The sequence below is a fragment of the Vigna umbellata genome, chromosome 9, assembly GCF_029865625.1.
Source record: "Vigna umbellata cultivar VRB3 chromosome 9, Vumbellata_1.0, whole genome shotgun sequence".
In the NCBI taxonomy this organism is placed as follows: domain Eukaryota; kingdom Viridiplantae; phylum Streptophyta; class Magnoliopsida; order Fabales; family Fabaceae; genus Vigna; species Vigna umbellata.
The window spans coordinates 51,303,125-51,317,889 of record NC_142173.1 but is presented as its reverse complement, the minus strand read 5'-3'; the positions used below and the strand labels follow the sequence as shown (position 1 = coordinate 51,317,889).

Sequence of the window (14,765 nt, the reverse complement as noted above, 5' to 3'; positions counted from 1 at the left end):
TGATGGGATCCGGTGCATTAGTGCTGGTATGATCGCACACTGCCAAGTATCGCACGATCATGTATATATGGCTTCGGCAGCGTGTATAGGTTTTACACTTGGTGAGACGCGTGCGAGGGCCCTGAGGTGGATGGTTTGCTCCGAAAAAGTCGTGGTAAGAGTTAGTTTGGATGTCGTGTCGGCGTTAGTTGGTTGCGGCGACTAACAAGGACGAAAAAAAACGTAAAAAAGAAAAAAAAACGTCAAAAAAGAGGTGCAACACGAGGACTTCCCAGGAGGTCACCCATCCTAGTACTACTCTCGCCCAAGCACGCTTAACTGCGGAGTTCTGATGGGATCCGGTGCATTAGTGCTGGTATGATCGCACCTGCCAAGTATCGCACGATCAATGTATATATGGCTTCGGCAGCGTGTATAGGTTTTAACACTTGGTGAGACGCGTGCGAGGGCCCTGAGGTGGATGGTTTGCTCCGAAAAAGTCGTGGTAAGAGTTAGTTGGATGTCGTGTCGGCGTTAGTTGGTTGCGGCGACTAACAAGGACGAAAAAAAAACGTAAAAAAGAAAAGAACGTCAAAAAAAGAGGTGCAACACGAGGACTTCCCAGGAGGTCACCCATCCTAGTACTACTCTCGCCCAAGCACGCTTAACTGCGGAGTTCTGATGGGATCCGGTGCATTAGTGCTGGTATGATCGCACCTGCCAAGTATCGCACGATCAATGTATATATGGCTTCGGCAGCGTGTATAGGTTTTAACACTTGGTGAGACGCGTGCGAGGGCCCTGAGGTGGATGGTTTGCTCCGAAAAAGTCGTGGTAAGAGTTAGTTGGATGTCGTGTCGGCGTTAGTTGGTTGCGGCGACTAACAAGGACGAAAAAAAACGTAAAAAAGAAAAGAACGTCAAAAAAAGAGGTGCAACACGAGGACTTCCCAGGAGGTCACCCATCCTAGTACTACTCTCGCCCAAGCACGCTTAACTGCGGAGTTCTGATGGGATCCGGTGCATTAGTGCTGGTATGATCGCACCTGCCAAGTATCGCACGATCAATGTATATATGGCTTCGGCAGCGTGTATAGGTTTTAACACTTGGTGAGACGCGTGCGAGGGCCCTGAGGTGGATGGTTTGCTCCGAAAAAGTCGTGGTAAGAGTTAGTTGGATGTCGTGTCGGCGTTAGTTGGTTGCGGCGACTAACAAGGACGAAAAAAAACGTAAAAAAGAAAAGAACGTCAAAAAAAGAGGTGCAACACGAGGACTTCCCAGGAGGTCACCCATCCTAGTACTACTCTCGCCCAAGCACGCTTAACTGCGGAGTTCTGATGGGATCCGGTGCATTAGTGCTGGTATGATCGCACCTGCCAAGTATCGCACGATCAATGTATATATGGCTTCGGCAGCGTGTATAGGTTTTAACACTTGGTGAGACGCGTGCGAGGGCCCTGAGGTGGATGGTTTGCTCCGAAAAAGTCGTGGTAAGAGTTAGTTGGATGTCGTGTCGGCGTTAGTTGGTTGCGGCGACTAACAAGGACGAAAAAAAACGTAAAAAAGAAAAGAACGTCAAAAAAAGAGGTGCAACACGAGGACTTCCCAGGAGGTCACCCATCCTAGTACTACTCTCGCCCAAGCACGCTTAACTGCGGAGTTCTGATGGGATCCGGTGCATTAGTGCTGGTATGATCGCACCTGCCAAGTATCGCACGATCAATGTATATATGGCTTCGGCAGCGTGTATAGGTTTTAACACTTGGTGAGACGCGTGCGAGGGCCCTGAGGTGGATGGTTTGCTCCGAAAAAGTCGTGGTAAGAGTTAGTTGGATGTCGTGTCGGCGTTAGTTGGTTGCGGCGACTAACAAGGACGAAAAAAAACGTAAAAAAGAAAAGAACGTCAAAAAAAGAGGTGCAACACGAGGACTTCCCAGGAGGTCACCCATCCTAGTACTACTCTCGCCCAAGCACGCTTAACTGCGGAGTTCTGATGGGATCCGGTGCATTAGTGCTGGTATGATCGCACCTGCCAAGTATCGCACGATCAATGTATATATGGCTTCGGCAGCGTGTATAGGTTTTAACACTTGGTGAGACGCGTGCGAGGGCCCTGAGGTGGATGGTTTGCTCCGAAAAAGTCGTGGTAAGAGTTAGTTGGATGTCGTGTCGGCGTTAGTTGGTTGCGGCGACTAACAAGGACGAAAAAAAACGTAAAAAAGAAAAGAACGTCAAAAAAAGAGGTGCAACACGAGGACTTCCCAGGAGGTCACCCATCCTAGTACTACTCTCGCCCAAGCACGCTTAACTGCGGAGTTCTGATGGGATCCGGTGCATTAGTGCTGGTATGATCGCACCTGCCAAGTATCGCACGATCAATGTATATATGGCTTCGGCAGCGTGTATAGGTTTTAACACTTGGTGAGACGCGTGCGAGGGCCCTGAGGTGGATGGTTTGCTCCGAAAAAGTCGTGGTAAGAGTTAGTTGGATGTCGTGTCGGCGTTAGTTGGTTGCGGCGACTAACAAGGACGAAAAAAAACGTAAAAAAGAAAAGAACGTCAAAAAAAGAGGTGCAATCCTTAAAATGATCCTAACATTTACTCCGGTTAACTGTTTTCCTATTATTATATATGTATTTGGGGTAGAAAAAAATTTCTGACACCGTGGTAGCTAGCGTAGCCAGCTAATGCTTCTAGATCTCCCAGAAAATGGTTTTTTCTATCTTTTCAGAAATTATTTACTTTTTTAGGAAACTTTGAAAAAATATGTAAAATAGTGAGACTTTGAGTTTTTTTCGATATTCGGTTTCAATAAAACTGATGTCAAATGCGTTAAGTAAAATCGATATTTTTTCCTAGTATGATAACCTAATCCCATTGAGTATTCTTTCAACAACAAGCCACTTCTATCAACACAAGTATTCTTTTAAAAATACTAAAGACATGCTATTTATATTTTCTTTTAAAAAGGTGTTCTTATATACCTAAAAGGCTGTTTCTTTCGAATCATTTCTTTCGAATCAATATTTTTCTTTCAAAATGACTTAAAATGTGAATAGACATATGTTTGTAATACACATAACACGAATAAGAATTTTCTAATACACATAAACGCCAGAAAGAAGGTGGAAGGTGCAAAAAGTAAATTATATGTTTGTAGTATGTAAATGCACGTTGGTTCAGAAAATCAAATAGTATAATTAGGACCACTGTGTTGTCTGTTTTATAACCATTTTTGTGGCTCTTACAACTTCACAGAATAATGTGTGCCATTCTTGACTCCTTGCTGGACCAATGCAGCAAGACAAACTACTTGTTGATATCTTCTGAGGTTTATTTATATAGTAGAGATATCTGTACTTTTAATTTGTGTTAGATATAATATTAGAGTATCATTTTTTTTCTAATGATTTTTCTTTTATAATGTTATTATTTATTTTATTTACACTCATTTATTTCATATATTTAACAAAAGTCTTCATTTTAATCCATATACTCAAAATATCATTTATAAGTCTTACAATAACTTGTTTAATCTATTTTAGTGTTTATGTTCATCATTTTTAATTTCTTTTAGTTTACAGTTCAAAATCACAGTGCTAAATTAAAAAAATTGTTAAATTATAAGGAATAATTAAGTAATTACATCTTATTATCCTTTTAAATATTATAAATAATTGTAATTTATAATCGAATGAGTTTATTAAATTTACAAAATTACAAAATTATTTATTAACCTTTGATCAAACTTATAAATTTCAAACACTTAGTTCTATACCGATCTTACTTATCCCTTATTTTTTTCAAACATGGTTTATATATAGGTTTAATACCCAATTTTGTCCCCAGTTTGGTTGACAAATCTCAATTTAGTTCCTTGTTATAAAAGTGTTTGAACTATGTTCTTACTTTTAAATTTTTTAGTCAAATTAGTCATTTCCGTTAAATATAACCAAACGGAGTTAATGGGATGATGATGTGGCAGAATGCAATGATAACATGTTATTCTTATATTATATGCACAATGACGTGTTAGAAGTTAAAGAAAATTGGAAGGGAAAGTTGCAAGGAAATGTTGGAAGGGAAAGTTGAAAGGTAAATAAATTTGAGTCTTTGTTTTCTTGTATTTTGTGGATTTGAGAAAGTCTCTCTCTTTGTTGAAAGGGAAATCACCCCACTACATCTCAAATTCACTGGAGAGAATGGAAAAAAGAAGAAAGATAAAATCAAGGTGGAATCAACTCGAAATAGCAACATTCATGATGAAAAAGATGCGATTTTTGGATTACATTCGAGAAGGGTAGAGGTGATTTTAGCAAGGATGAAGAGAGCATGAGTGTGTTGAAGAGGGGGCATTTGGGAGAGGGTTTGAGGGTTGGAGAGCGACAAAAAGTCGTTAAAATGCATTCGGAGTAGTTGAAGGTTGGATAGAGTGACGTTGGCTGCACCCATAACCGACTCAGGAACTGCACCGCTCTCACTTGCTTTCACCATTTTGAAATTAAGAGGTTAGAGCAGAGAGAGAAGATGGTAGCTACCACCACTGTCACATAGGCACACACAGAACACAGGTACAAGGTAGGGTTTGGTTCTTCTTTTATGCTACAAAATATAAGAAAATAGAGAGTCGATGTTGTTGGGTTGAAAGGGAAAGTTGGAAGGGAAAGTTGAAAGAGAAGGTTCAGAATTTTTCTAGGTTTGGATTTTGAAGGGGAAGCTGAAAGAGAGTTCCCAAACTGGGAAGTGAATCAAAGACAAAATTTGGCTGCCCATCTTCCCGGACAAATTCAGCGAACGTCACGTAAGCGGGGGCGGACGGAGGAAGAGGCGAAACGGTAGTGGGTGGTGGCTGCAGTGTGATGAAAGCAGGACGAACGATGTCGTATTTGGAAGGGTTAGTAACAGAAAATACAATTTTTGACAATTTAAAAATAACAATATCCAGCTCAACCTTTGACAACTTAACATGTCACCGCATACAATATAAAACTAATATAAAAATGACCTGTTATCACTGAATTCTGCCAGATAATCAATCTCTTAACTCCGTTTGGTTATATTTAATGGAAGGGACTAATTTGACTCAAAAATTTAAAAGTAAGAACCCATTTCAAACAAAATGGACTAAATTGAGATTTACCAACCAAACTGGGGACAAAATTGGGTATTAAACCTTTATATATATCTAGGTTTGTTAAAAACATATATTTTTTATTTTCCAATTATGTTAAAACAAAAATATTCACCAATGGTTATCGACTATTATTATTATAAAAATTAATTTAATAATATTTAAATTTAATAATTAACTTTTAAAATGTTTAATTAATAACTAATTTCGTAGGAATGTTAATACAGTTGGAGAGGGCGTCACTATATATCCTCTTAGTTTCTAAAATATAAATTAACATTTCATATCCCGAATATTAATTAATTGTTTTTACAAAAATCATATTGTTGAAAATTCAAATCAAAAGAAACATTTTTTTTTCTTCGAATATTAAGAATCAAAGAAGAAATTTACATCAATACTAAAATATACTACTTGATAACACGAGAATAATTTGGACAAAAATAAATTTTATAGGTTTCTCAACACATTAAGAAAAAATAATAGACACTTTAAATTAATAGTCAAATATTCTCACATAACAGTAAAACAAAAAATAAATAAAAATATTAAAAATATTAAAAAAATAAAAATTGTAATGAGTATTAGAAACAACTTAATTTAATTAATTGGTCCAAGGTGAGTGATAACGGACTAACACTACAAAAAAGAAGGGCATTACCGAAGGTCAGAAGCCCTCGGAAACAACCTAAAATCGTCGGTAAAAGGTAATTACAGACGGTTTATCGACGGCCAAAGAGCCATCGGTAAATCCCTTGTCACTAATATTTACCGAGAGCTTTAGCCCTTGGGTAATTACCGAGGGCCAAAAGCCTTCGGTAATTACCGAGGGCCAGAAGCCTACGGTAATTTCCGAAGGGCAAAAGCCTTCGGTAATTACCTAAGGGCAAAAGCCTTCGGTAATTTCCGAAGGCCACAAACCTTCGGTAATTACCGAGGGCTATAAGCCTTCGGTAATTACCAAAGGACAAAAGCCCTCGGTTATTACCCAAGGGCTAAAGCCTTCGGTAATTACCTAACGTGTGTATTTACCGAAGGGCAAAAGCCTTCGGTAAGTTGGAGCGAAATGTAAGAGACAATTGTATTTCTTATGAAACCAACAACATAAACAAACCTGCATAACAATTTTAAAGCACAAACAGACCTGCATAACAGTTTTCAAGCACATACAGACCTGCATAATGTGCATCTCAAAGATGCAATCATTGATCAATATCCATAGAACATCTATTAATCTATAGAACATCCATTAATTCATAGAACATCCATTAATCCATAGAACATGTATTTATAGTTAAAACATAAAACAATGTAACATAATGATGTTCTAACATCCAAAGTCATCTAGTTGATCTAACATCGAAATAATCTAAACTCCAAATGTTCTAATATCCAAATGTTTCTATAACAACTAATAACAAAATGAAACTAATAATGTACATAGTTATCATCAGAATGATCTTCATCAGAATGATCTTCATCATCCTACTCCTCTATTGATGGCTGGACTGTTGACGGCTGGACTAGTGTGGGTTGGACTGATGAGGGTTGGACTGATGTGGGCTGCTGAGGGGCAGCAGGTGACAAGGAGGGTCGTGGCTGGGTTGGAGGGATATTGAATTCATCTTGTGACGTTTCAGGCAACACTCTCATGACTAGGGCCTTAAAGTTTGTAAACTGTGCTCTCAGATCAGTGATTTCCTGGTCACGTTGCTCCAGTGCCTGCGTGAGGCGGAGAACGACCTCGTTAGGAGCAATGGTGGAAGAAGAAGGTTGGTGCTTTAGAGTACCTCCTCTCGATGTTGTATAGTTTGCAGCAAGTTGTCCTGCACCGTACATCGACCCTTTTTCTTCCCACCAACGATCTCGACCCAACACTGTGTCCTACGTATGTCGTCTTCTGCATTACTGCCATCATCCGGTGTAGGAGCTGACTCATGTTCAGATCTAACCTGTGAAAGTCTCGTAGAAAATTCTTCCTGTTGAAACATTAAAAGCAATGTTAGGGAATGATAGAATAACATAAATGAAAAATTAGTAATAGTAATAGTGTTATTTGCTTACATGAGTCTTCCGAGATCTTTCATCAACGAATTGATTAGTGCCCTTCCTTACATGAGTCTGTGCAAAGACCTCATCAACATGGACCGCCCGTCCTAGAGCTTGTGCCTGTAACATAATTTAGAATTAGAAGTGTACATATGGAATAGAAAATACATAACTTATATATGAAAGAAAAAGTTATGTAATGAAATTTTACCATACGAATGGCATGCTCATGAATGGTTATCGACCCACCAGTATGCAGGGTGCCACCCTTTTCAGATGCTCTGTTTCTCTGTGCCTTGGCACACTTATTGTGAAACTCTACTGTATTCTAATGAGCCAGTAAAGAGTTCCAAATTTGTTCGCCCAGCCAGTAAGGGCGCTCTCCTACATTGCGGACATCCCTAAACATCTTTGACAGCCAATGAGATGCTTTCATGTGGAAATTTCTGTGTATCTGTGTTTCATGTTCAGGTTTCCACTGCACCTTCATTTGTAACATTAAACAGAACAAACATTGATTAATGAACATACTACAATAAGAGGGACAATTAGTTTATAAGATTGTTCACCTAAAAGCGCTCCCAGAATGCCTTTCTGTCGTCATCAGGTATTGCTCCCCAAGTAGGCCATGGACTTAAAAATTGTTGCTTAATTGAACGTGTGATGGCCTGGGAAGCAACCCTAGATGGAATAAACCTTCATAATAAAAGTCATTTCAATTACCAGTAAGGTATAAACATCAAATTATATGAAGAGAATAAAATCTTACCCTTGACCATACGGCCCAATCCATGGTCGATCATGGAGGGGCGGGTCAAGACCTTCACCATCACCACTTGAATCTGGATCAGCAGATGGTGTGACAGTCTCACAAGGCGGTATAGAATATGAGGAAGGTATAGAAGTAGGGTCAGGGAGAGGAGTGGGGGTAATAACCACAGGGGGAGGAGTGGGGGTTATAATCACAGGAGGAGGAAGAGGGTCTGCTGCAGGGGTAGTAGAAGGGTGTGCTGCAGGAGTAGGAGAAGGGTGTACTGCAGGGGTAGGATAATGGTGTATTGTAGAGGTAGGAGTAGGGTCTACTGTAGGGGTAAGAGGCTGTATTGTAGGGGTAGGAGGAGGGCCCACAGATGATGTACCGGGGGCAGCAATGGTAGGTAGTCTAGCAGGCACCCTAAGTACATACTTTGGTGCCTGCCGTTGCCTCTTTTTAGGCCTTGCTACCCCCTTTCCTTTATCAGGACGTTCTGAACCTTGTCCTGTCATTATTGCATTGAAATGGTTAGAAATAAAGGAAAAAAAAGAAATGAATATGGTAGGATCAATGGTTTTTAAAGTCAATGTATAAATAATTGCATACAACTTTTAAGATAGTATTTTAGATAACTCTATTCAAATGATAGTTCACTTTGCTACAATAGATGTCCAACATTCAATCGTCGTCATCATGATCTTCATCTTCTTCTTCTTCATCATCATCGTCATTATCATCGTCATCATCATCATCATCATCATCTTCTTCTTCTTCTTCTTCTTCTTCTTCTTCCTCTTCTTCTTGTTCTTCATCACCTTGTATTGTTGCTTCTAATTCATCTCCATCACCATCGGGGTCGATCAATGCGGTTATATGTTCAACTTCAATAATTTCTTGTGGTTGTGACATTTGGTCAAGTTGGTAGGCAACATCTTCCCCAACCTCATTTGAGTCAATGCGACCTCTAGGCTTGGTTTGTATTGCTACGACCCAACCACGCTTGTCAATATTGCGGAATGATGGATATGGCACATAATAAACCTGTCTGACATTAGCTGGTAGAATGAAAGGATCAAACGGTCCATATCTTAATCTCTGGTTGAGTTCGACAATATTAAAGCGTGGATCAACTCTAGTACCAGCTCTAGAAGGATCAAACCATTCACAATAAAAAAAGTACTACTCTGTTAGGCCCTCTGTTAGAAATCATCATAACAACCCTCTGTTAGGCCCTTCACATACACACCACAATTTGATGTTTTCTTTCTTTTAGACCATTCATGTGTATGGAATTTGTAACCATTGGTGAAGTAAGTGTGCCATTCTTTGACACATCTCATTGGCCAATTCGAGAGATGTCTTAACTCTTGAACTGTGGGAGTTAATACCTGATTAAAAACCTACAAATACAATACAAAAATTATGAAAGCAAGAGTCAAATTAACCAATTTCTAAACGTAGGAAAAACTACAGACCTGATTTCTAAACTAATGGGAAAACTCAGAGTGTATTCTAGCAGAAGTATTTCCTTCTGCGACTTGCTCGGCGAAAATAAATGAGCTGGTACAAATGAAATTCATTAGTGTATAACAATTGCGTCGTTGGAAAGATAAGAGATGGATGATGACATACTCAAGGTACGACTTAACTTCACTGCAATTGATTAAGACATGGACATGAGCATAATTGAATTCAGCATCAGTTAACCAATGTGTGAATTCTTTCCCTACGCGACGGCTTGATTGTCGGAAAACTGATAATGCATCTTCACGTGGTTCAACTTTTCATTGCATTTCATTTCTGACATGAGTAGGGGACAACATGAAGTTTTTGAAATAATGTGAACAAAAATACGTTGTTACTAATTTCTATCAGTGGATTTAACACGTGCATTGGCAAACAATTGAATGCAAGAGGGATGAAAGTCTCCATGAATACATGACAATCATGACTCTTCAACCCTTGAATAGTACCGTTCTAAACATTGGCACATCTGTACAAGTTAGAAGCATATCCATCTGGCATTCTAAGCTCCTTGATCCATCCACACACTATTCTTGTCTCGTCTTTTGACATGGTGTAATTTGCTTTCGGTTTAAAGAATCGGTCGTTACCTTGCGCCTTCAACTCTAAGTCTTTTAGTCCACAATACAAAGGTAAATCTTTTCTTGCTTTCTCATTATCTTTTGTCTTACCTATAACATTCATAATTGTGTTGAAGACATTGTCAAAGAAATTTTTTTCTGTGTGCATGACATCGAGGTTGTGTCTTAGCAAGTTGTCTTTCCAATAGGGAAGTTCCCAGAATATGCTTCTTTTAGTCCAATTATGGCATTCTCCAAACCCTTCTATCCTATTCTGACCATATTCAGTGACTTTTGGATAGTCTTTAACTCTTCTCCAAACGTGTGTTCCAGTCAACTTCGGCGGGGGCAAATCCGTTTCAACTTGCTCTTTGCGAAATGTCTTTTTGTTTCTTCTAAAGGGGTGATCAATGGGCAAAAACCATCGACGACAGTCAAACCAACTACTTTTCCGACCATAACTCAATTGGAATGACTTTGTATGTTCCATGCAATGTGGACAAGCTAATCGACCATGCGTGCTCCAACCAGATAACATGTTGTATGCTGGGAAGTCATTAATAGTCCACATCAAGGCTACCCTCATAAGGAATTTTTGCTTCCTTGAAACGTCATACGTCCAATCACCATTCCATAACTTCTTCAAATCATCAATCAAAGGCTCCAAATAAACATCAATCAATGATTTGGGATTAGATGGACCTGGTATTATACACGATAAAAACATGTAAGGCTTTGTCATACACATCTCAGGTAGTAGATTGTATGGTGTAACTATCACAGGCCAACATGAATATGGTGATGTAGAGGCCTGATGATAAGTGTGAAAAAGAGTTGTTTTTACACTTATAAATGATCTCAATCTTCTAAATATTCATGTTATTACTCAGTGAAATGTCCTAATAGGAAGTAGATTGTTTTGTAAATTATTGTATAGGAAAGATGTATACTTGGGAGTATGTCAGCCAATTCTCGCATAGCGCAAGCCACAATTCGCACTGCCAGGAAACGAAAATTCGCATAACACACCATTACTTGTGCGTTGTGCGAATAACATCAGTTGAGAGGCAGCAGTTACAAGAAATTCGCATAACGCACACACACCTGTGCGCTGAGCGAATTAATTAAGTTAAGTGGCTTTAAAAGACGTGACAGAAAAGAGAAACTATTTTCTGATACACGAAAATAGCCAGAGAAAGATTGGAGAACTCAGGAGACGATCCGGAGACCTGTCAAGATATCAAGACTTCGCTTTATGCAAGGAATTGCTGTGAAGAGTACGTTTGAGATGTCTAGGATAGGCTAAATTTTCTGTTCATTGGAATTGGTTGTATGATGAAACATTAATGTAAATTTCCTGTGCAATATATGTTTTTGTTCATGTTCTTTTCTTGACTTGCTTTTGATTATACGGAAGTATTAATCTCTTTAAAAGTTCTTTTGTACTTGAAAGTATTTTTAGAACCATAAACGTAAGAAAAGAAACTAAAAGTAAATTACGCTAGGAATAGCTTCTGTGCTTTTAGTCATTCTCACATCTGAACTTAATGTAAAATTATTTGATGAATTAATTAAGGTATTAATAATTCAATAGATAATTTTTAGAACTTGTTTTAAGGAATTGAACCAAGATACTCTCATGTGAATGCTTGAACAAAGAATATATGTTGTCCAGGATCTTACTGTAATGTTAGTCAAAGACCAATTCCAGTGATCTTTTATCGCATTTTTTAATCTTATTTATTTTTTTACGTTGTTAATTTCATGCTTAAATCCAAATTGAAATCACAAATATCATTAGTAATTGATCTTGATAAATAATTTTAATTGATTAACGTAACTCAAATTCCCTGGGAGAACGATACATTTTTACTTATCCACTGTATTACTTGGAACGATTTGGTATACTTACAAAAAAGTTATCAAGTTTTTGGCGCCGTTGCCGGGGAATTTGATTGTTATTGTTAATTCAGTTATTCATTGTTTATCAATTTCAATTCTGTTCCATTATCTGTAAATCCATTGTTTTTAATTTTTGTATATCTGTATATATACGTTGTGTTTTATTTCTGTTGTTATTTCTTTGGGTTGATATCTTGAGATTTTTATTCTCTGAATGAGTAGGAGAACAAAATCTGAAAATTTATTGTTTGATTCTGAGATTGAGAGAACAGCCCGTAGGAATAACAGTAGACATAGGAGAGAAAATAGAAAAAAAAGAAGCTAGAGAAGCTAGCTTGTCTGCGATCTTCAACACTTTTTCTTCATTTGATCAAAAGAATAAGGATATGGAGGGAAATAATGAGGAGGAACGAGTTAGGCGTACGTTGGAAGATTATGCTTCTGTGTCTATACCTTCATCTTTCAACAGTATAGCCCGACCTGTGGTAAATGCTGCTCATATGGAAATGAAACCTGCACTGATTCACCTTGTTCAAAGTAATCAGTTTACAGGAATGTCACACGAAAATCCCTATGATCATCAGACAACTTTTAATGAGATTTGTAACACTGTAAAAATTTTACACGTGACAGATGAAGCAATTAGATTGAGTCTATTTCCCTTTTCTTTGGCTGGAAATGCAAAGCTTTGGCTAAATTCTTTTCCTGAAGGGATTTTGACTGCTTAGGATGACGTAGTGGCAAAATTTTTGACTAAATATTTCCCCCAATCCAATATCAATAAAGGTAAACAGGAAATATCCTCCTTTCAACATGAGCATGAAGAGTCGTTGAGTCAAACATGGGAGAGGTTCAAGGGGTTGTTGAGAAAAACTCCAATTCATGGATTTGACATTCCCACTAAATTAAACCTTTTCTTAGGAGGTTTAAAATCTCATACAAAGCTTATGCTAGATGCCTCTGCTGGAGGTAACATTAGGTGGAAGACACCTGATGAGGCACAAGAAATAATTGAAAATATGGCATCTAGTGATAATGATGTCCAAAGTGAGCGAGTGCAAATGCAAAAGAAAGGCATGTTTGAATTGCAATCCCAAGATGCCTTATTAGCCCAAAATAAAATCATGACTCAACAACTTGAATCAGTAATGAAAAAGTTGTCACAATTACCAAAGGAACTTCAAACTGTATCACAGGCACAACATCATCAAACTGTACAAGGTTGTGAACTGTGTGGTGGAGAGCACCAAAATGGACAGTGTGCTATTCAGCCCAATGCAAAGGAAGAGGTTAATTATATGGGAAATCAAGGTCGTTCAGGAAACTATGGAAATTATAATCAAGGCTGGAAACCTCATTCTAGCATGGGTCGGGCTAGTTCTAGTAGACCACCACAACAACCTACTCTTTCTGATAGGACATCCAAACTTGAAGAAACACTTCATCAATTCATGCAAGTATCCATCTCCAACCATAAAAGCACTGAAGCTTCTATTAGAAACTTGGAGACACAAGTGAGTCAACTTGCAAAGAAGCTGGATGAGACATCTGAAAAGAAATTTGTGGCTAAGAATGAAGTTCATCCCAGGGAAGAATGTAATGTCATAATAACCAGAAGTGGAAAAGAAGTGGGGTTTGATTCCAAGGAGAAGCCGACAAATAAAGAGATTCCAACACACAAAGAGGATGATCAAAAGAAGGTGATTGAAGAAGAAGAAAGTAGAAACAGGAAGGAAGATGGAAGACAAAAAGAGAAAGTGTTGGTGAAGCAACTTCCTTATCCTAAAAATACTTCACAGAAGGATAAGGAAAGACAAATGGATCGGTTCAAGAAGATATTTAATCAACTTGAGATTACTTTGCCCCTGACTGAAGCACTGCAACAAATTCCTGCTTATGCAAAATATGTGAAGCAATTCCTCAGTAAAAAGAAGAAGTATTTAGATGAGGAAACAATTGAAGTGCAGGGAAATTGCAGTGCAATTATGCAGAAATCTTTACCTCCAAAAGTAAAAGATCCAGGGAGTTTCACTATCCCCTGCACCATTGGAAATCATGATATAGGGAAGGCTCTTGTTGACTTAGGGGCTAACATCAATTTGATGCCCCTATCTATGCTCAAAAAGATTGGTAACCTTGAAGTCAAGTCAACAAGAATGATCTTGTAGATGGCAGATAGGTCCATTAAGCATCCTTACGGTGTAGTGGAAGATGTGGTGATTAAAGTTCATAATCTAAAATTCCCTGTTGATTTTGTAGTAATGGAAATGGAGGAAGGTATAAATATACCTCTCATTCTTGGAAGACCTTTCCTGAAGACATCTAAGGTTGTCATTCATGTTGATGATGGAACTGTGAAACTAAAAGACCAAGATGAAGAGGTGATATTTAATGTTTTTGAAGATGTGAAGCAAAATCAAGAGGAAAAGACTAGTTACAAAGTAAAAGATGAAGTTTTAGCAATTACTAGTCTTCCAAGGCAAGTTGTCAAGTTAGCCAAGAAGAATCTTAATTGTTTCAATCCAAAAGTGAAGGAAAGAGATGAAGATAAGGAGAAGCAAAGAGTTCACCAACAAATTGCAGTGAAAAGTGATGAACTCAAACCTGGAAAACCTGTGAATCTTAAGAACAGGTTATGGGTCTTCAAGGACATAAAGGAAAATGGAGTACTCGAAATTGAGGCTCCATATTCAAGAAGAATTAAGTGGGTGACAAGAAAGTTACTCAGAAAATGTTGGTGTCATGAAAGGAAAAAACACACTAACATCAAGAATCCAACTTAACCATGAATTGTCTGGGTCAAGCTAGTGACGTTAAAGAAGCGCTTGCTAGGAGGTACCCTAGCACATGTTTGTATATATCTATG

General features: G+C 38.2%; 1 protein-coding gene and 8 non-coding genes across 9 annotated transcripts; 1 reads left to right on the top strand and 8 right to left on the bottom strand.

The window, feature by feature from the left end:
* Positions 1-250: 250 nt before the first annotated feature.
* LOC148193827 (5S ribosomal RNA) lies at positions 251-369 on the bottom strand. The gene has a single exon (XR_015782469.1). It is a non-coding gene; the product is annotated as a 5S ribosomal RNA (ribosomal RNA).
* Positions 370-579: 210 nt separating this feature from the next.
* LOC148193826 (5S ribosomal RNA) lies at positions 580-698 on the bottom strand. Its single transcript, XR_015782468.1, has one exon. It is a non-coding gene; the product is annotated as a 5S ribosomal RNA (ribosomal RNA).
* Positions 699-907: 209 nt separating this feature from the next.
* On the bottom strand, positions 908-1,026 carry LOC148193825 (5S ribosomal RNA). The gene has a single exon (XR_015782467.1). It is a non-coding gene; the product is annotated as a 5S ribosomal RNA (ribosomal RNA).
* A 209-nt stretch (positions 1,027-1,235) lies between these two features.
* Positions 1,236-1,354, bottom strand: LOC148193824 (5S ribosomal RNA). Its single transcript, XR_015782466.1, has one exon. It is a non-coding gene; the product is annotated as a 5S ribosomal RNA (ribosomal RNA).
* A 209-nt stretch (positions 1,355-1,563) lies between these two features.
* On the bottom strand, positions 1,564-1,682 carry LOC148193823 (5S ribosomal RNA). The gene has a single exon (XR_015782465.1). It is a non-coding gene; the product is annotated as a 5S ribosomal RNA (ribosomal RNA).
* Positions 1,683-1,891: 209 nt separating this feature from the next.
* Positions 1,892-2,010, bottom strand: LOC148193822 (5S ribosomal RNA). Its single transcript, XR_015782464.1, has one exon. It is a non-coding gene; the product is annotated as a 5S ribosomal RNA (ribosomal RNA).
* A 209-nt stretch (positions 2,011-2,219) lies between these two features.
* Positions 2,220-2,338, bottom strand: LOC148193821 (5S ribosomal RNA). Its single transcript, XR_015782463.1, has one exon. It is a non-coding gene; the product is annotated as a 5S ribosomal RNA (ribosomal RNA).
* Positions 2,339-12,285: 9,947 nt separating this feature from the next.
* Positions 12,286-14,067, top strand: LOC148193819 (uncharacterized). The gene is made up of 2 exons (XM_088099511.1): positions 12,286-12,510; positions 12,628-14,067. The coding sequence occupies exons 1-2, from the start codon at positions 12,286-12,288 to the stop codon at positions 14,065-14,067; spliced, it is 1,665 nt and encodes a 554-aa protein (XP_087955637.1).
* Positions 12,682-12,788, bottom strand: LOC148193820 (small nucleolar RNA R71). The gene has a single exon (XR_015782477.1). It is a non-coding gene; the product is annotated as a small nucleolar RNA R71 (small nucleolar RNA).
* Positions 14,068-14,765: the final 698 nt, after the last annotated feature.

Coding starts and splice junctions, on each gene's coding strand:
- LOC148193819 (XM_088099511.1), top strand. CDS start 12,286: ATGGAGGGAAATAATGAGGAGGAACGAGTTAGGCGTACGTTGGAAGAT. Junction 12,511..12,627: donor TTAATGAGATTTGTAACACT/GTAAAAATTTTA, acceptor TTGACTGCTTAG/GATGACGTAGTGGCAAAATT.